This window comes from Cygnus atratus, chromosome 3 (assembly GCF_013377495.2).
Source record: "Cygnus atratus isolate AKBS03 ecotype Queensland, Australia chromosome 3, CAtr_DNAZoo_HiC_assembly, whole genome shotgun sequence".
NCBI classification, from domain to species: Eukaryota; Metazoa; Chordata; class Aves; order Anseriformes; family Anatidae; genus Cygnus; species Cygnus atratus.
In genome coordinates, this window is record NC_066364.1 from 84,650,957 (window position 1) to 84,671,534 (window position 20,578).

At 41.8% G+C, this 20,578-nt stretch overlaps 2 protein-coding genes across 5 annotated transcripts in view; one reads left to right on the forward strand and one right to left on the reverse strand.

The window, feature by feature from the left end:
• Positions 1-6,062: 6,062 nt before the first annotated feature.
• DPY30 (dpy-30 histone methyltransferase complex regulatory subunit) lies at positions 6,063-10,121 on the reverse strand. Its single transcript, XM_035561045.2, has 5 exons — positions 10,004-10,121; positions 9,805-9,876; positions 9,675-9,722; positions 8,390-8,532; positions 6,063-6,355 (listed from the first exon to the last, which is right to left on the reverse strand). The coding sequence occupies exons 2-5, from the start codon at positions 9,838-9,840 to the stop codon at positions 6,283-6,285; spliced, it is 300 nt and encodes a 99-aa protein (XP_035416938.1). The 5' UTR covers positions 9,841-9,876; positions 10,004-10,121; the 3' UTR covers positions 6,063-6,282.
• Positions 10,122-13,284: 3,163 nt separating this feature from the next.
• SPAST (spastin) overlaps positions 13,285-20,578 on the forward strand; it is a 33,348-nt gene continuing 26,054 nt past the window's right edge. The window contains exons 1-3 of one of the 4 annotated variants that reach the window (XM_035561021.2): positions 13,285-13,802; positions 17,280-17,366; positions 18,607-18,690. In XM_035561021.2, the coding sequence (XP_035416914.1) occupies positions 13,370-13,802; positions 17,280-17,366; positions 18,607-18,690 (604 nt within the window). In that variant the 5' untranslated portion in view covers positions 13,285-13,369. The remainder of the gene's footprint in view (positions 13,803-17,279; positions 17,367-18,606; positions 18,691-20,578) is intronic. The other 3 variants (XM_035561032.2, XM_035561003.2, XM_035561012.2) reach the window with 3 other exon arrangements.

Here is a 20,578-nt window from a genome sequence, read left to right on the forward strand (position 1 = left end):
TGCCGAGGTGGCCCCGGCATCGCGGTGTCGCAGAGGTCCTCCTCTCGGGGTTTCCCTGCTGGCTGCCTTCATGGCTTCACCGCCAGGGACAGGCCATCGTTTCCCCAAAGACCGAAAAAATAACGTTTTTCTGGAAAACACTAGGCTGGAGCTCCCCGTTTCTGAGCTAACAGTTCCTTTCCTACCTGTCCTTATCCGTACATTTACATCTCTGCTACTATGGCAAGCAGCGAGGGCTGCGGGAGTACATTTGTGTAGAAGTCTCTGATGATTCTCAGCTTAATCCTTCCCCACCCTGTACATTTTTTATTAGCCCGGTGAATGGACTGCTGCCATGGAGACGCCAAGCTCAGCTCAAAATAGCTAATAAGGCAGAATTAGAAAGGGGAGCATGGCCGGTTCAAAAGGGGGGAAGGGAAAAGGCAATTTTAGGCACCAGCAGATGAGACGCGGCCAGGAGAGAGGGAAGCCACACGGGGAGAGATGAAGGGCTCAGCCACGAAGACGCTGAGACAGAATGATGCTTCCTGAGGGGGGAAATGTGGGGGCCAGCTCAGGCAACGTATCCTCCTTCTCTGCCATCCCATGTGCCATTTCATTTCCTTGAAAAGCCTTCCAACCAAGGTTATAAATGCATGCAAAATACAGAGCTTCTGTTATTTTTTTAAAAAGCAGAACAAAGGAAATGCGGGGACAAAGGCACCGTGTGCAGTACGTCCTGAAGATCAGAAAGGTTTGTGCTGCAGAGAAGTGCTTGATGTCATTTTCGTTAGGGAGGGTCCACCCATGACACAGGCCTCCCAGTGCAACTGGGGGGCGATAACAACCTGTCTCCGATGAATAACGTTTGTGGGTTGTCGTGAGGAAATGGGGACTGAATATCCCAGCAAACGTTGAATGGTTTCAGTAGCCTTCACTGCTCTATCTGTCCTTTCATTATTCCGTTATTTTAAAAATAGTGCTTTGAGAAAGGTTAACGTGAATTATAACCGCTGCCTAAAATAGAAGCATTATCCTGCCTGACTGCTTTAACATAAAACTATTTTGGCAGTTAAAATTCTCATTTTTATAAATGGGAGTTATTTCTCAGATCTTTTACACAAACTTCAGTACCGAGAATATTTCCTGACCTGACTACTAAAACCTCAATAAAGTAAACTAAATAATATAGTTTTTACTCTATGGGGGAAAAATAAGAGTTGTGATTATATACCTACAAAAAAGGTCGTGCCAGTGTATAATTCAAGTTTTCGATGCACTGTTGTCCCACAGTCCACCAAGAACAGTTTGAGGAGGCTGCTAGAAGGAATTCTATTTCAGAGGAATTAGAGGTTATTATTTTAATTATCTGGTATTTCTTTCTACCACTTACAGGAAGAGCTTCCATCTCCCTAAGCACTTCCTCTCCATTTAAAGATAAGAATTTCCAAGTGGTAATCTAGAGCACGTAATGAGTAAAAACATTGCTATCAGATTACAGTTTCTGTATACTAAGAGGCAAGCACCAATGCCACATAATCAAGTGCCTTGTGTATTTCTAGACATTCAAATACACCCACGTGCACTCTTGAGAGACACCGTTAATGTAATCGCAGCAAGCAAATTATTTTCCTTTTCTTTACTGTAGGTCATAGATCATCTATCAGAGCTCTGCTGCCGTTTTCTGTGCCATTTTTACAGTCATATTACAATTTTGATACGTAAACACCCTTCTCACAGCCTTCTGAGTTTGTTTTGGGTTACAAGCATACTAGTTTCTGTAAGTGACTTTTTTCTGTTTTTACTGCATTTCTTTGTGTAGTGTTTTTTGTTGTTGTTGTTTATTTTCTTCTTCAGCTTGCCTTTTAAAATAATTCTTGGTTTTACTGTTGTCCATCACCTTGGGATGGATTCCTTTTCTCCTTATGCTTTCTTTTTAAGTTTCCTTCTCCCTTACTTTTCTCATGAACTTTTACTTCCTTCAGTGTAGATGAGGTGTAGACTAGGATAAAATCTTTACATAACATGAACATAGTATCATTGTAGATGCAGAGGAATAAGTGCAGCTCAGTGTTAGCAGGTCAGAGAAAACAAAGGCTTTTTTACTAACACTTTGCTTGTGGCACATGCCACAAATGCTACAGTAGCCTGTTTTCTAGTGAATATTTGTCCTCCAGTACCAACTGGCCCTGTACATTCAAAACCCAGTGAAACTGGAGGATATCCTCCTCAATTTGTACCTTTGCCTGCCAAAGCTTGTCATCCATAGTACTACAGGAGGCATTTCCACTTTCCATTGGCAAGGCTGAAAGGAGGATTTTTTTTGTTCCATCATTCCCTATCACAGCTGGGCATAAGCAGCATTCAGTGGTTAGTGTTCCGATTTGTGGTTTCTTCTTCATGAACTTTTAATGATCACATCCTGATCATGAATTGTTTCTTTGTTTAACAGCTCGTAAAGAGGCAGAAACAGACAAACAGGCAGCTCTTCAGGTAAAAAAAAGGCAGCACTTGGCTTCCAGCTGCTCAGGACACAGAGGTACGGAAAATGGTCTAGCCACAGGCTGAGAAACTGGCCTCAGCTTTCAGAGAATGCTGTTGGAGCACGAGTTAGGTTGACAGATACTCCTGCTTTGTCTGCAGTTATTTTGAGCGCCATTTGTAGAAGGAGAGGTAACAGAAGCACTTGCCTGTTAGATCACTTTCAATCATTTTTCTCTGATGTGCAGGGCAGAGTTGACACAGTGCACAGGCAGATCCCTCAGGTCAGCATACCCTTTGAGCACAGACAACCGCCTCACATGTATTTCTGTTGGCAACTTTTTCCTTACCTGGAAGAAAAGCCTGAAGGCAGTTGCTGCAAGAACAACTTGCCATTTAGAGTGCCCTTAGCATGCAGGGTTTCCTGGAGTAGCGTCCTGTGCCCAGCTTGGGTGGTAGGCACAACAGGTCTTCAGCTGGCCCAGCTTTCCATGTCTGTCGCTGTCCTGTTCCTTGCTCTCATTGTCCCGTTGCACATGCTTCATTTTGCATTCTTTCCTGTCATGCTTTTCACAAGGTTTACTTCCTGTCTCCCTTCTCAGGAACCTGTTCACTGTCATTGTTACTCTATTTTTTTTCCTCTTTCCAAACTGTCATTTCCAGCTGTCATTCTCGAGGAACTCGAGGAACCTGCTGTTCCTAGCAGTCCTTCCTTCTAGTATTAAAAGCAGGCCCCCCAAACTTCATACCCCTTACAAGGGAAACATTACCATTTCCCATATAACACAATAGCATCTCAGCTCATGTAAGAGGGTAATATCCATCTTACAGATGCCTCCATGTACACCAGAGAAAAAGGTAGGCCATACGCTCTCCAGCAGGAACTTCACAACCATCCAATGCACTTTTATCATTTAAGGTTCCTCGCAGAAAACTGGTTTATCACACTCAACTGCAAAGCCAGCTCCAGGAAGAGAGACAAAAGCGCATTGGGAAGACGGGTATGGGACATTCCTGGTCAGTGTCACACTGGTACTGCTGTAAGCTTCCCTCTAGCTACTCACACACCATTTGTATTTTAAGTCCTTACTTAAAACTTTATTTGAATAGTGAACATTAGCAGAAACTGTGTTGATTCTCTTTCCATCACAGTAAAATGCCTCTTGCTGTAACATCTGGCATTCTGTACTTCTGCGATCTAGGCTATGTAGTCACTCTTAAAATGAATTTTGACTACATGAAATTGAACAGGGAACACAAGCTAAGGCTTGGCTAGGAATAATTTGTTACATAATTAGCACAGTGACAAGAGTAAATCAGAACCTGTATTCTATCAAGTATGGTAGGCATAGGGATTGTTCTCATGTTTCTTTTCCAACCTGCTGTTTTCAGTTGCTTGCATCCATCAGAATTTTTTCCAATTTTTCATTTGTTTGAAAGCGGTCCTTTTATTTCTAGAAAGTCTGATGGGGAGAGAGCCTTGGATGTTCTTTTGATCAAACTGTATTCACAATAGCTACAGAACTTCAGAAAATTAAATAGATAGCTCTAAAAGCTGTACTGATTTTGGATATAAGTTGGAGATGAAAAAATATTTGGCAAGTCAAACTGCATTTTTAGGTGACAACATGTTTCAGGATTCGAGAATGGAACCCTGCGATCAGTAAATCTTTTAACGTCATTACCTTGTGAGCCTGGCCTTTTCATTCTCTTGAGCTAGCCTAGATGGGAAAACAACAGCAGGTGACACACCAGACAGCAGGTACACCAACAGCAGGGGACAACAGCAGCGTACCCAACAGTGGTGGTGACAGCCAAGTAGCTGGCGCACTGCTGGCAGGAACAGCTCACCTGAAGACTTGCACTAATGTTTAGAGATTTTAGGTCCATCCAAGAGCTCTACAGAAAGCCAGAGTGTTTTCAAGCTTTTGTACAACTGCCTGGAGGATATTAACGTAAGCTGAGAAATCTGGTTGTGTTCTGAATTCAGGCAAGGCTGTATGTTCTAAGCAAATTGCTCTATCTGCGGAAGATTAATGATTGAGCTCCTTCTTTTTGTAAGGCCTTGCATAAATTCTCAATATAGAAATTTGGGATCAGCATAGATTTTTTCTTCAGATTTGACAAGTCTTACAGCCTTGAGATGTTGTTACCAACAGATCAAACTCTGGAATGCCACTTCAGCAATAAAAATAGCAGTATCAAGTCTTTATGGTGTCTCCTTGTCTTCACTTAAATGGTAGTATTCATTCCAGTAAGTCAAAACACTTAAAATCCTTTCTTTCAGTGTCTTTAAGTGTCAGTGTTTGATGGAGACTGTGTTCACCATAACACGATAGAATTAGTAACCTCGTTCACAGTTTTTATGTTTTCCAAAATAGGAATGGGTTTGGGTTTGCACTTTTCCTTCCATTTTTTTGTTCCCCAATTTTACTCCTCTTGGACTACACTAATTCTGCAACTAATGCTGCAAATACAGTACGTATTTTTAACTTGTCACAGGCCCGATATGAGTACTAAGCCTCTCCTTTGTGAATTTATGTACAGATTACTAAACAGATTATGCAGTCTTTAACCTTACACAGGGAAACCTCTAACTGTTGCAGCAATAATTTAAATGTACAAGGTTTTAATTGATTTAATGTAGCAAGCATATAAGTAAGAAACACCGAATGGAGCTGGAAATGGTAAGATGTCAATGTTGAAGTTTATTTGAATAAAAAAATCAGGATGTTGATTAAATAAGCAACTTATGGAAGCCAAATTTACCATTTTGGTGACTGTCAGACAAATTATGGTCATTGTGGTCTCTTAAAAACTGGTCTATACTTAATCTGGATTCCAGTACAAAATGCTAATGAACATCAACTATACTCCTTGTTACCTATTTCAGAAAAAAAAAAAAAGGAATTCTGAGGGCTGTGGCTAGTCCCTGCACACACATGCAAATAACCTAGTGAGCCTGTTTGCCAGCTACAACACTCCTATTTTCATAGCTTTGAGGCTATTTTTCCCACATTTTTTACTCTCTTAAGGTCTCAGATCTCCACTTCTATCTCAGAAAATATGTTAAGAATGGGAAACAAACCAAGCCGCAGTAGCAAACCTAAGGAAAAAAAAACAACAACCCAGACGATTCAGTATTTTACTGGGTTAGATCAGGATTACGTCTGACAAAGAAAGAATGCACCAACTAGGATTAGCAGTACAGATAATTGAATTACAGAACTGAATTACAGAACCGTAAGTCCCTTCAGCCTTTTTTCTATATTTCAGTTAAATCCAGCACACCACACATGGGAGATCCATGACAAATGCTGAACAGCAAACCTCATTAATATAAGCATCTAAAATGATGGACACTGCAAGCGATCTGCAAGTTCTTTCTTCTCTATTTAATCAATCCATCTTCAAAATCACTTCTAACTATTTTAATTAGTTTGCATTCTGTTTAGGTACCTTGCATGGGAAGAGTGCTATATAAAACCAAATTAAGTTATAGACATGATCACCAGCATGATTCCCATAACCAATTGTTGCTTTTTGTTTCACGCATTTGGGTGATGTATGCCCCGGGAATTATTCAGCCGTTCATCCAGTAGTGCAGTTTCAGTACTTTATTTTCAAAGTCTTTTACTAGCTAGTTTAAAACAAGTGAACAAATGAAATGTGAAGTGTTCTTTATTAAATAACTCGGAAGTTAAAGCAAATTGCGCGATTAAAAAAGACAGTCACGTTTCTAAAGGATTTTTACAGCAGAAAATAAATTGCGACCAATAAGCATTTCAGTCTAGCAGCCAAAATGTCCTCACTTTAGTGGAGTTAATTTCGGTCCTCAAATTGTGACTTGTTTTTTAAAAGATACGCTGCTAGAAATTCAATGGGATTTGGCGGTCTGTAAAGAAAAGTAAAAGAAGTAATTATTTTTTGTTATATGAAACTAGGTAGCTGAAGAACTAATTACCTTCTCTGAAAAGCAACGTAACTCCTCTCAAACACTTGGAAGCACTGACTCAGGGATGGCCCAACTACCTAGACAAACCCACTAAGTTTCCAGTTTACATCTGGTCAGTAAGTTTTTAAGAAGGAACTGCAGGTTCCTTATTAAATACTAAAAGTCCTCAACCTGAAGCAAAAAAGTTATGTAGCTTAATTATGTGATCTGTGAAGAATCACCTCCTTTTGTTCATTTTGGATTTGCTACCTGGTAGCTTAATCTGATTACCGTATAGAAGAGATTACAAAACAGTAATAATCCATTGCAATCCATCGCCTCCATGCTATTCATGATTTAACAGATTCCTAACATATTGTCGCTCAGAAATCTCTTTTCCAGGTTACAGCACTGTCTGTCGAGCCACTCTGTATACAGATGGCATTCCATACTTCTCACCACCTTGTCACTCCTTTCTCTTACTTTTTCACACTGTACTAGAATACAGGAGAATTGGAATTACACGTAATATTCAAAATATAAGAAAGCTATATATTTAAATATCAACATGCTTGTTTGTACCCCTCCAAATTCTAAATCCTAGTATTCAGGATTCATTGATTGAGCAATGCACTGAAATTATTAACAGTTTAAAGATATTTTTCACACGGGTAATGGTCACTTGATAAAGTTCACATGCAATGATTGACAAATTGATCAACTTAGAAATACAACAGAACAGCCTATTCTGTAAAAACTTTGCCAGCATCATTAGTAAATTTTGTCAGCCACTTTTTCAAGTTTTTACAAATGATCCTTTCCATGACTATAGTGCTGAGCTTTGTTCACCATGGAAATTCATCGTTTACTTCTACCCTAGGTCTTGTATAGCACAGCGAGTTCCTCATCCATATAAAGGCTTTTCCTCATCCATATAAAGGCTTTTTCATTAATCCCACAACAATCTACTCTCTTTAAAAGCCTTTCGTGACAGACTGTGTTAGAAGACTTCTGGAAATTTAAGTAGACTCTGTCATTTGGACTCCTGCTTACAGGTGCCTTTGGCTCCTTCAGTGAACATCAAGAGACCCATAAAAGTCATGTTGATGCCTCCCAAATGGCATTCAGTCTGCAGCACAACTCCCACAGCTGGCAACTGAAGATGGGCATCCTGCCTCCAGGGCACGGTGTACCTTCCTCTTTTGCCTATTTAGCAGCCTGCACGATTAGTTCACAACTAATTCACAACTCCTTCTGAGGTTAAGATGCTGCTCACTGTTCTTCTGGCTATAGGTACAGTGAGGTGATTGTGGTCATCGCATCAGGTTTTGATGGTATTTCAGCAAAATGGAGAAATGGTTCGTATGCAGTGTGACTCACCAGTAGTTCAGACAAATTCATTTGGATAAGGTGAACAACTGTTCATTACTTTTGAAGAATTCACCTCTCCACTGACTGATGAGAGATTTGGGGCACCTTGCAGAAGAGCCTTTACTGAAAAGATTAATCATCAGTTTGCTTCTTATTGTGTTACAGACACAGCAGGGTCAGCCTCATCCATTAAAAAGTGTTTTAAATCTTACTAAGATGCACGTCAGGCTTGATTTGTCTGTGTTTCTTTCTTTGGAATGGCAAACAGAACTCTATCATCACACACTATTGAAATCTTGTTCAAAACTAGAACAACTTCTTCCCTTGTTTTTGTAAGGTGAATTACGTGACAAGATTAATGAAAAATATTCTTTTCCCTCCAAAAACTTTGCAGTAGCACACCTCACTGGAAGATAAGAAATTCACTGAATAACTCTTATGTTAAGTGAGAAGCGCATCTTGCTGTGTTCGCTCACGGTATTTATGAACCTATTGTAAATAATCTCTTACAACCATGAAGCTAACAAGACCATGTCTGGTGTGCGAGATCAGAAAAAGTACATGCTACCCACGCCTGAGACCTACTTTCTTCCTAAGAACAGAAGGAAGATTTCAGAATCTTACCTCTCTTTTGCAAGAACAGCAAGTCCCTGTAGCAAGATAGGTACAACTGTCTGATCCAAGTAGGCACGCGTGGGTAATGACTGGAGATCCACCTTCTGCTTTGATGTTTTTTCTGCGTTTATTTTCTCATTTTCTACTATCCTCTGAAGGAGTAAGAAGTAAATGAACGTTGGTAATAGTGGCAAGATCTACTTTGAAGCGCAAGTGCAGATAATACCCACTTCTCTGCAAGTTCACTTAAAATAATTTCTTTACATCTTTTAAGAAATTTTAAAGCGTGCAGTTTTCTTTGGACAAACCTAAACCAGAGGAGTCTTCTGCTTAATTCTTACATTTTGAGAGAACAATGTTAGGAAGTCCTAAGTTTAATATAAGCAGTCCCAGCTGAATGATTCCTGCACGCATGCACTTCCAACGCAAATGCTAAAAGCATCAGAAATTTAGGGGAAGTCTGACAGAAGAGACCCTACTCTATTGAAGTACAGATGGATACTTTAAGATACACAAAATGCTTCCAAGCCTTTTGGTCAAAAGCCACTGAATCATCTTCAAACTACTAACTGTAGCTAAAAAAAAAAAAAAAAAAAAAAAATACCCTACCACTACCAGTGAACCAAATGTATTCAACACAACAAACAGGGATCCACCAATATGTGACCAATGGATAGGGTTACGATTCGGTAATGGAAACTTAGGTATAAAGGCAAACAGTTTTCAGGGAGATCAGTAAAAAGGACATTTAAAAAGTTTCTGCATGACCTTAGCATACAATATGAGGTTATAATGGAGGAAGACAGGAGGCATTTCTCTAGTGAGCAGGAAACAAACATCACAGAGTAAATAAACATCTAACCCACGCGTTACCAGGAGCAGCGAGACTGGATTGTTTCTACTCTCAGGATAAGTAATTAAAGCTAGCCTGAACTATTCTGAGCCAATGTTCCTATTTACAAGAGTACTAAAGGAACTCCTCCCTTTGATAATTTCTTAGAAATACCATCGACTCCTCCTATTCCCCTCCCTGTCATAAAAGTCTGTCTGGCTTTTTGTGGCATAACATGTTTATGGAACAGATAACCATCACAGGAGAGCTCCCAAAGAAATCTCATTAAAAGGTTCACTATTTGCCTCAGTAGCATTTACTACAAAGGAATCTGCAATCTCTCGGTGCAGTTTCCACCTCGCTTTCTTAGAAACGTTATGCTTTAAGTTTAGCTTCAACATTTTCACTCGTGATCAGGATTATGATTTCTGCTGTACTTTAGAGCAACAAAATCGCCGTTACCTCTACGTTTTCAGTGAGTCCGTACTCAGAATGGGGGTTTTCTGGAACCTGTAACACAACACACGGTCAGCACGGCGCACACGCCGCTTTTACACAGACAACAGGACGCACACCCCAAACAACACAATACCTGTGGCTGCCCCTCCATGATCTGCTCCGCCTCCATGACTGGAAACGTGGAAGCCGCTCGATACACGGGCACCTTGGGAGGCAACACAAGACCGGGCAGCGGGATGAGACGGGGACGAGAGCGCCGGCCGAGCGCTACGGCGCGGCAGCGGAGAGCGGCCGCCTGTGCTCCCCCACCAACGGCCCCGTCCCGCTCTCACCGCCGGGCCCAGCGCCCCCCGCCCCGGCCCCCCGCGACTTGTTTTGGCCTCAGGGAAACGCTCGCTCCGGAGCCGCCGCTGCCGCCCCCGCCACCACGCGCATGCGCAAGGCGCAGCCCTGCCCACCCCCAGCGGGCGCTGCGAGGGGCGTCGCCTTGGGCGGGGTCTTCTCCCCTCTCAGCCCTGCCATTGGTACTAACAGGGCGTATAACTAACAAGGTGGAGGGGGGACCTTCCCCGCGGCTCTCAAAGGAGTACCAGAGGAGTAGGGGAGGCGCTACGTTCTTGTTCACTTGTGCTCTAGTGTAACTGATTCTTAATGGTGATGAATCACAGAATCGTCTAGGTTGGAAGAGACCTCCAAGATCGCCGAGTCCAACCTCTGTCCTAACACTAACAAGCCCTCCACTAAACCATATCCCTAAGCTCTACATCTAAACGTCTTTTAAAGACCTCCAGGGACGGTGACTCAACCACTTCCCTGGACAGCCCATTCCAATGCCTAACAACCCTTTCGGTAAAGAAGTTCTTCCTAATATCCAACCTAAACCTCCCCTGGCACAACTTTAGCCCATTCCCCCTCGTCCTGTCACCAGGCACATGGGAGAGTATCGCTGCTTGAGGTTGTTGTGCCCCAGGTGCAGGACCCAGCACTTGGCCTTGTTTGAAATGAAGCGCATTTATACCTCCGAGTTTAAAATGGCCAATGGTAACAGGGCTGACTGTTAGCAGAGCGAAAAGCAGGATCAACAAACGGGGTGTAAGTGGTCTCAGGTTTGACACTGCAGGGCTTGGACAGGCTCCAGACCAGCACGCTGTCTGTGTGCCGCTTTGGGAACCTAGTGCTGGCAACCGTACCTCATGTCGAGGAGGCTGGGTGGAAACACAGAAGGCAACATCCTGAGGTTGTTTTTCTGAAACCTAAAACAAAACAGGAATGCTTAAAAAAATTCGTCATGCAGAGGAGTGAGAGAGTAAGGGGTGAAGAGGTTGGAAGTTCTCTTCTATGAATTTTTCAATACGTTTTTTGTAGTATGTCAATGCTCAAACTATATGTGGAGTGCCTGAATTTGTTGTAGCAATGGCTACCAAGAAAACCAATTCTTTTACCCCTAATCGCCCCCCATTTATACATTCTCTGTTCTGTTAGGTTTTTGCTCTAATAAACGATAGTGAGAACAGGTTTCTAACCTCCTACGCAATGGTTTTGATGTCAGGGTAGCTGCACATTCTCTTTGCTACAACTGTGGTGATTGCTCCAATTCGTACATCTCGTGCTGAGGTACCACAGTCTCTCTCTCCTGTATTTTGTCCTCACTCTGCAGGCTGAGGCCTCCTCCTTCAGGGTGAAGTCATGTCAGATGGAAGAGCTGATCTAAGAGTTGCCCGCTCCCGAAAACAGGTCTCACTTCTTCCCCCACCCTTTCCTGGTGTTCATTAGGAGCTCTGCTAAGGTAGGTCAACTCAGTAAGCCAACAGAAAACCATCCATTGTTCTGATTTGAGTTGGCTTTTTATTGGTTGTTTGTTTAAGGCTTTTTTAAAACTATTAATTTTATGCTAGATTAGTAGTGTATTCACTGAAATTGTCCATGAACTTAAAGCCAACTTAAAATAGGAGGGTAGGGTGATCAAACTGACTCACAGATCACTCGAGTATTTAATATTCGTAGTAGCAAATTGGTTTTGTAGGTTCTCACTAAAAGCATTACCATTTGTTTGCAATTCCTGACATGTCTACTTCTTAAACTGTGTTTTGACTTAACAAATTATTCCCCTAACAGGTCCATTGTTTAGTAGTATATAATTCTATTACTATGACAAAGACAGATGCCTTACAAAAGCTACATTCTTTTTTTTTTTTTTTTTTAATAACAGTACCTGAATAGATTGAGTAATCAGGGTTGTTTGAGACTTGTCCACAAACTCCTCCTGCCATTCCATCTGTCCTTTGATTTATTGGTAATATATTCCTTCGCTTTCTCTTCTGTTATTTTGCACAGAATTGGGTGATAGAGGCTGTAGGTGGATAGTCTGTCACATGGCTTACGGCACTTCATGTTTTTGAATGCTACAGAATAATAACGCTGCTTGAAGTTTCAGGAAGCTTATTGGTATTCCAAAATTTGTTAAAATTTTTAGGAAATTCAGTTTGTTAATGAGTAGTGCAATGAATAAATTCAATTTGATAATCAGTAAAGAAGTGTCCTTTACTGTTTTATTTATTTATTTATTTATTTTGTTTTTTTTTTCAAGGAGAGGTGTACTAGGAGGATATAATAGTTACTGTTTGTGGTTATGGATAGATTGGAGAACACTTGTAACAAAGAGTGTTTTTTTTTTTGATAGAAGCACATCTTTCTTGACAAATACAGAAAATAAAATACTTAGTGAACATTATTGTTTTTTTTTTCACTGAGGTTTACTTCAAGTGTCATGAATATTTTGTTACATATGTTGTTGCAGGTGTTAATTCTATATTTTATACGTTAACAGAACTAATACTGTTTTTTAAATATTAAATTTATTAAAATATTAAATACAATTTATTTTTTGTTTTTAAATATTTTTATTTTATAAATATTTTTATAAAAAATAAATATATTTTTAAATAAAATTTAAAACATTAAATAAAAAAAATTAAAATATTAAAAAAATATTTTTAAAATAAAGCTACCCTCCTCATTTGAGAAAAACAATACACATTACCAGGAATATTTGTATGTGGCATCAGCAGACACGAAAGAAACATAGCTTAATAATAATTTAGCAAAAGAAGATTAAGACATTTGGGACAGTAGTCATTTGAATTTGGTGTGTCCCCTTAGTTATACCCTTCCCCTGCCCCTCCAATTCTGTGCGATAAACTGGGGCAGCTGATGCACTGAACTAATTCCTATCTTTATAAGCCTTGGGGACAGGCTAGATTACTATGTACAGTTCTGGGGTGTGGAAGGACGGCCTTTGGTTACGCGAAGTCCGTGCCTCAGTGCTTTATCTGTGGGACTGCTGGGGCGGGACTGAGGCGCAGAGGGGTTTGTGGTGGCATCGAGTATGGCCGTAGCAAGAACACGAACAAAAATCTTGCTGGGGCGGCCGTGCCCGGGCCGACCCGCCCCAGCCTACAGCTCCCGTCAGGCCGCGCTCCGCTTCGCGCGGCCCCGCGCCGTCCCCGCGCCGCTAGGCATGCCGGGAGCTGTAGGCGCCCCGCGGCGCCATCCCCGCCTCCTATTGTGGCCCGGCCCGCGGCGCGCCGGCAAGGGCGGGGAGGGCGAAGGGGGGGTTGGGGCGGTCGTCGGGGCGTCTCCGCCGCCGCCATGGCCGGTTGTCGTCAGTCGCTGGCAGCGGGGCATGGCGACGGCGGTGAATGAATTCCCCGGGCGGCCGAGGGAAGAAGAAGGGCTCAGCCGGCTGCGGCTCCGCGGCCTCCCCCTCCCCGCCGCCCGGGCCGGCTCCCCCCGTGCCGCCGGCGGGGGCGGCGGCGGCGGCGGCTGCGGCAGCAGCGGCGTCGTCCCCGTCCCGGTCCCGGTCGCGGTCGCCGCACAAGCGGAACCTGTACTACTTCTCCTACCCGCTCGTCGCCGCCTTCGCCCTGCTGCGCTTCGTCGCCTGCCAGCTGGGGCTGCTCCTCGCCTGGCTCTGCGAGCGCCTCTCCCGCGGCGCCCTCATGGCCGCCAAGGGCGGCGGGGCCGCGGCCGGCGGGGCCGAGCCCGGCGGGGCGGCCGAGAGGGTGCGGGCCTGCCACAAGCGGGCCTTCGAGTGCATCTCCGTGGCGCTGCGCATCGACGAGGACGAGAGAGGTAAGGAGGGCCTCGGGCCTCCCCGGGGTGGCCTCCGGGCAGCGGCAGCAGCCCCTTCTTCGGCAGCCGCTGTGCTTGTAACCTTCCACGAGCGTCCTCTTACAGCCACCGTCACTGGACCGTGGATGTTCACTCTTAAATTAAATAGGAGTGAAGATGATGTGCCCATTTTTTTTTTTCTTTTGTCCAAAGCGGTTCAAACCCCCCTAATGACAGTAGCAAAGACAAGTGCGTTTACTTTAGCCATTCAGCCTAAATACAGCAGCACAGCATCCAAAAGGTAGCCTTGTGGGGCGTGCTGCGCCGGGTTTTTAAATTCTCTGGAAACATCAATAGGCCTTATTGTGCGCTTTCAGCTCAGCTTTAAGTGCAGTATCCCAGAGGAGGAGGTTAAAGTATTGCAATGGGCTTTCAATAAAAGGGACGTGCTGAACGCCCCATGAAAGCGAGGTGTGTGTCTTGCTTTGCCTCGACAGTTTGGGAGTGGCAGTGGTAATCTCTGGGGGAAAAAGAAAAAAGAGCATCATGTGCATCGTGGTTAGTTGCCAAGAGATGCACGGTGTCAGAGCGTTGAGGCTTACAGGAGCAAAACGAGAAAAAAGGTGAGGTAGCTTAGTGCCCCAGCGTTGTCTGTAACTACTCTGTGCAAAGTAGCCAGGCATTCAATTGTCAGATACAAGCCACAGCAGCGCAGCAGGTAACATGGTGGTTTTAGGGGTAAACCTTCAGATCTTGATCCTTGTCGTAGATTTGCTTTATGGGTACTTTATATTTGTCACATATGAATTAGCTGTACGGGTCATGTATTTGTAAGAAAAAAAACTTTGCTGCTAGCACAAACAGTTGCAAAGCTGTTTTAATTCTGTAAATGCAATATTCATTTCATTGAGAAGGAGCTCACTTTGTTTTAATGCATAGATTTGTTACTTGCTTATCTGTTTTTATTGGCTGTCCCACCTGAATATGTGTATAGCTTTTAATTTATTTGTTAATTAAATAGATTTTCATAACTTCCAACAGAAAATAACATATTAGGTATAGTATATGAAATCATTGGGATTTCTGGACTGCTTAATACCCTGTCAGTTACGTGGAGTTGTTGCTGTTCTGGAGGCTGTGTGTACTTCAGTAGTTACCGCATCAGTTCTGATAACTTACACTCCTGAATTATTGGTAAAATTGTTATTCTTGCTTTGGTATCTTCAAAATCAAGCTTCATACTCCATTTTTCTCTGGGCAACCACACCGAGGAGGCAGCTGTGCTGGGTTGACCCCAGCCAGCAGCTGAGCACCCACAGAGCTGCTCACGTATTCCCCTCAGCGGGGTCGGAAGAGAGCAGGGAGAGCAAAAGTGAGAAAACTGGTGGGCTGGCGTGAAGGCAGTTCCACGAGTGAAGGAAAGGGGAGGAGGGAACAAGCGATGGAAAGGCAGTCACTTACCAAGTACCTGCATGCAGACCAATGCCTAGCCAGTTTCTGAGCAATGAAAGTTGGCCCCCCTACACATATACCAGCCCTGTTCTTCCCCTACCTGAGCTTTTATTTCTGAGCATGACATTATATCACACGGAATATCCCTGTGGCCAGTTTGGGTCAGTTATTCTGCTTCTGCGCTCCCAGGGGAGCAGAGTGAGAAAAAGAAATCCTTGAGGCTGCACAAGTAGCATTCAGCAACAGCCAAAACATTGGAGCGTTGCCAGCGCTGGTTTGGTCACAAATCCAAAACAAAGCCCCGGACAGGCAGCTGTGAAGAAAACTAACTCCTTCCTGGCACGTCGGGGACTTCTGAGGAACGCGACTTGTTTCATGTCTTCATCAGTGAGAGCTGGTAGATTGTTCCGTTTGGACTCAGAGCACGGCCTTTACAAGCTGCTCGGCTTGGTGTCTTGCTTTCAAAACTCCGGCTAGAAGGTGGAAGCGGAATTTTAATGATGTCCTGGGCACATTTGCAGCTGCTCTTTGGAATAGCAAAGCAATTCAGGCAATAGCAAAGGTGGCTGGAATCGCCTCCAGTTTGATTCCTAATGGCTTTAAGCAGCACTGAATTTACACTGCAGTTGAAACCGCTTCTGTAGGTGACTGGGGGAAACTTAAAAAAAGGCTGCAGGGGTGATCAAAGTCACACAGCCTTTGCTATGTCATTTCAGTAGCGCTCTTTAACAGTTGGGATGTGTAACGCTGGTGGATAGAGGGCAAAAATAAAGCGATTCCCAAGGTGTGTGATGTACGGAGCTATAGGGAGGTGCTGCTGCTCCTGTGGCTTCTGTTAGAAGAGCAAAGTAAGGAATTACCTGCCGAGGGTAACTTGCCAAATGTTACTAAAAGATTTTTGCAGAGGAGGAGGAGAAAAACCTTAAGAGGCTTCTGGAAATGTATTTAAATATTTTCCTGGCACTGCAGTTTCATCGAAAATAGGTTTGGGACTGAAGTTATGAAAAGGTTTGAATGCAGAAGCAACACAATCTTTGGTACTTGGTATTCAGGAATATTTTTGTTATCTCTTCTGAAATGAGGGTAACCAAGATTTCATTCTTTTTTTTTTTTCCCCTAAAAACTGGTAGCCTGTTAATGCTAGTCAGGTTTAAGTTGCGGTACCTCATGTGCTATATTCCTTCATGGAAAAGCACGCTTAGTTATGACGTTGCTAACTTAAAAGTGTATGTTTCAGCATGCAGTGAAATATCTCTTGAATACAGAGTATTTATAGAAAGGGAGGGATGTGGAGTACATCTGAGTATCTTTTCAATAGGTCACTTGATCTTAGGGTGCCGGGTGGTGCAGGTTAGGTGTGGGCGTGCTCATTGCTCTATTTGCTGTAATTTCCATGTAGGACACTATTGGTACACTGGCGTACTCTCAGCGCTACGTGTATTTTATTTCCTGGAGAAGCTGACGTTCACCTGCAATACAGCAGTTCCGTGATAGGATGAACAAAGAAATATTGCCGTGGCAAATGAGCTGCTGTACAAAATTAACCAGAGGAAAGGTATCTCATTTCACTTGGGGAGTATCTCAGGCTCATTGGTTACCTTCCTGAATTTCCATGCTTCTAGTGTTATTTTGTTACTGAATATCATTGGAAGATTAAAAGTCATGTCTTGATTTGATGTTCCAGAAAGAAAAATAATGTTAATTTCACCGTTTCTGTTGTGAATATGTGTAGGATAGCTTTTTTGCCTCATTTTGTTTTAATTATTTTTTTTTAGGTGAGACGATCTCTTTTAAGGTAGATGGAGAAGGATTCCTAAATCAGGCAAAAGTGATTTGAGGCTGGTGTAATACCTGTTTGTAATAGAAAAGCTTATTTGAAACTACATAGCTACAAAGTTGACAGTGTCCCTTTAAATGTTTCTTTAAATCATAGAATTTTGTTCAAATATATCTTCCCTCACGTTACTTGTTTTACACAGCATTATATGGAACAATTCCTAAGCTTCGGTTCGCTACGCAAAATAATGGGTTCACTTCCTTTTTAAGCAGGACAAAAGGAACAAGCTGTTGAATGGTATAAGAAGGGAATTGAAGAACTGGAAAAAGGAATAGCTGTCTTAGTTGTTGGTCAAGGTAAGCCAGTTTTGGGTTTTGTGGGAAAGATTTGCATTATTGATTAATTCTGGTTTATGGCTCCCTCAGAGAGAGGAACCTATATTGCTAAATACGGTAGGTGCTAGGAACAGTCTGCTGAATGAATTCATACAGGTGTATTTCTTGTTTCAGCTGTAGGTGAACACTGGTCCATTTCTCTGTGCTACCTTAACATTCTGGTCTATAATGTATGGGACTCCTACTCCAAATATTCTTAGGTTGTACAAAGTCATAAGCAGTTTATGAAAATAAGTCTTAAGTAAAATACCTGATTTCTGAATATTTTGGCATTCCCATTATGAGTTTGGATTTTGTTTTCCAAAGCTGGTAGTTGTGGATTAGTTCATGTCTTCACTTATTGTCATTTGGAATGGCCTAATGTTGTATTTCTGGATAGCTTATGCCAAAATACCTGAATGCTTCCAACACAGAAAGAAAGTTTATGTATATGGAAACATTTTAAGCTGTAGTCTAGAAGCAGATATGCACCATGGAGAAATAGCTGTAGTGAAGGACTCAGTAAGAATCTCTGTCCTCAAAATAAGTATATTAAATAAAAAAAAAAAAAAGAAAAAAGAAAAGCAAAACAAAATGTAAGATTGCTTTGCCAGACTGCTGTTTTGTTTCTCAGGTATATTTAGAAATGTTTGTGAACAGTATATGCTGACATTTTTCTTATCCAACAGCACCAGTGGCATTTGATACAACCTAAACTGCAAAATTGGGAGGGCTTGACTTGAACAGACATCACTTTTAAAGTGGTGATATCACTGCCTGTAATTCTATGCCTTTTGAAATGTAAAGGGACACGGTCAACTGATTAAAGTCTCTTAGTTTTGTCAAAATGAATTATTTTGAATTATACTTGCCTCTCAGTCACTTTTCAAGCTTTTTAAAAATCTAATTTATATGACTGCTGTTTAGAAAAATGTAGTGAAAAGGAGCATATATTAGGTCAGCATGAAGTATCAGAGAATAGGTTCCCACCTCTTTACAAGCGGTATTGTAAAAGAGACGGTGACAACTAACTTTAAAACTTTATTTAGTCAAACTAAATTTGATTAAATAAAAAGCTTCATTAGTTTTGCAGTGACGTTCCTTAGTGGAGGGGTTAGCTAAGGGGTGGGAGGAAGAAGAGGGATGGCTGGATGTCAGTATTGTAGCACTTTAAGAAGTTAATTTGCCAAATTGTGTTTTAACGTTGATTTTTCTTTGTAAGGTGATCAGTGTGAACGAGCTCGACGTCTGCAATCTAAAATGATGACAAATTTGGCAATGGCCAAGGATCGCTTGCAGCTTTTAGGTACCAGTTACAATTCATGACTTTGGAAAGTTTCTCGTTACTTGCACAAGTTGATTTAATGCTTTCTTCTAAACTATGACTTGTGATTTTTAAAGTGAAGAAGTCATTCTCTGTGTAGGCTCTCTTAAGTTTGTTTTATAGTTAAGTGTAAGTAATATTTTTCAATGCTGTTGAGTTTTGAAATTTCCTTAGAAAATAGGTGTAAAAGTCACTGAGAAGTCTTTTTACCATAGCATGCTTGACTTGTAAACTGGGGGAGTGTTGTAGATGTTGGAGTTAATTTAGGATTTCTGTGTCAGAACTGTAGTAGAACTTGTGATACGTTGCTGATCGTGAGTGATAAGTGCACCTTCTGTAAGTGTAATGTCTTATTCCTGTTAGTTCTGCTGTCACTTACATAAAAAAAATCCTGATTATTGGTATGTAATATAATAATAATTCTTCAGCATTATGTAGGCCATAAGGTTGTGAAACCCTAATTCCTGTAATCTTTTTCTGGTAGCGTCCTATTTAATGTCTAGCAGGTAAAATTACTTCTTTTCAGAAGCATAATGTTGCATAGTTTAGACTTTATTGAAATTAAGTGGTGGATATAAGCTCTTAATGGCGAGAGTAAAACAGGCGGTGTTGGCAGTAACATCTTACAGTGCATGATAAACAGAGAAAAGCCCTCCCTTCAACCCGCAAATCCACAGCTTTGTGTGATGTATTCTCTACCTTGAGAATTTTGAAGATGCTTCCAGTTAGTAAGTAGAGTGAAAATAAGGATATATATTGTTCTGTTAGGGAGAACTAAAAAAATACTGTTTAACTTGCACGTTTGTAGCTTTAATCTTGCACTGTGGTGTTCTCAGTTCTACTAACGCCCTCTCCTAGCAGCGTGTAAAGCTGTCAGGAAAACTAACTTTTTCTCTGCTTATAGTTTGTGATTCTGTGCTTGTGAGTGGTGATTGTCGTGGTTGTCGTAACATCCCTGCCAAAGCGGATTCTTCTGGTTTCTGTTGAGTTCCTGGTGTCCTTAGCTCTTTTTGTCAAGATACGGAGGGAATGTGGAATAAAGGAGGCTTGTCTGTAGAACCTTAGTATGTGCAGCAAATACACCCTTTTTTTTTCTTTTTTTTTTTTTTTTTCTTTTTAAGAATAGAGTAGTTAAGTTGGAAGGCACCTACAAAGATCATCATGTCCAACTGCCATTTTGCTTGTTAGGGTTAGGGCTGACTCCTAGAGGGTAACAAACTAAGCAACAAAAAAGTGAAAATGATTGCATGCCAGCAGTCTTCAGTAAGGCAGGGCTTGCTGCTGACATCCTAATGGCAAGAAACTGATTTCTTTAATTTGCTGTTCTCTGAACCTTGAAGTAATAATGTGTCAAATTTTGTGGGTAGTGCTTCATCCTGCCTTGAGTCATGGTAGTAGCACTTCTGAAGAAGAAGAGTTGCTCCCTTGCTGTGTTCTGATTGAGAGGATAAAATGGGTAAACTTTGCAGATGAACTTGAAGTCAGTTGAGGTCAAGCTGGTATCCTCATCTTTACTACCATAGTGTCTGATCACATGCTATTTGTATTCTTCATTCAGTGTGCAGGTTGAAAGGGAAACAGATAAAATAGGGTTTATTGCATAAGTTGGTGTCCAGTATGATTTTTTATTTTTTATTTTTTTACTTTTACATTATTTGAAGCTTAGTACTTTGTTCAGCTTAGGTTCTTGTTCAGTTTGCACAAAGAATCTGCCTCAAGCAACGTACATGAGAATCAAACCTTGGATAGGAAGGAGCAAGTGAAATCATCTGCCCTGTACGAAAGAAAAAGATGTTGTTTGGAGAGATTTTCCAATTAGCTTAAATCCCTACAGGCTTGATTGTTATAGATCTATTCGAGTTATACATGT

Coding starts and splice junctions, on each gene's coding strand:
- DPY30 (XM_035561045.2), bottom strand. CDS start 9,840: ATGGAGGCGGAGCAGATCATGGAGGGGCAGCCACAG. Junction 8,533..9,674: donor GACTCACTGAAAACGTAGAG/GTAACGGCGATT, acceptor TTACTCCTTCAG/AGGATAGTAGAAAATGAGAA. Junction 6,356..8,389: donor GCTGTTCTTGCAAAAGAGAG/GTAAGATTCTGA, acceptor TTTTCTTTACAG/ACCGCCAAATCCCATTGAAT.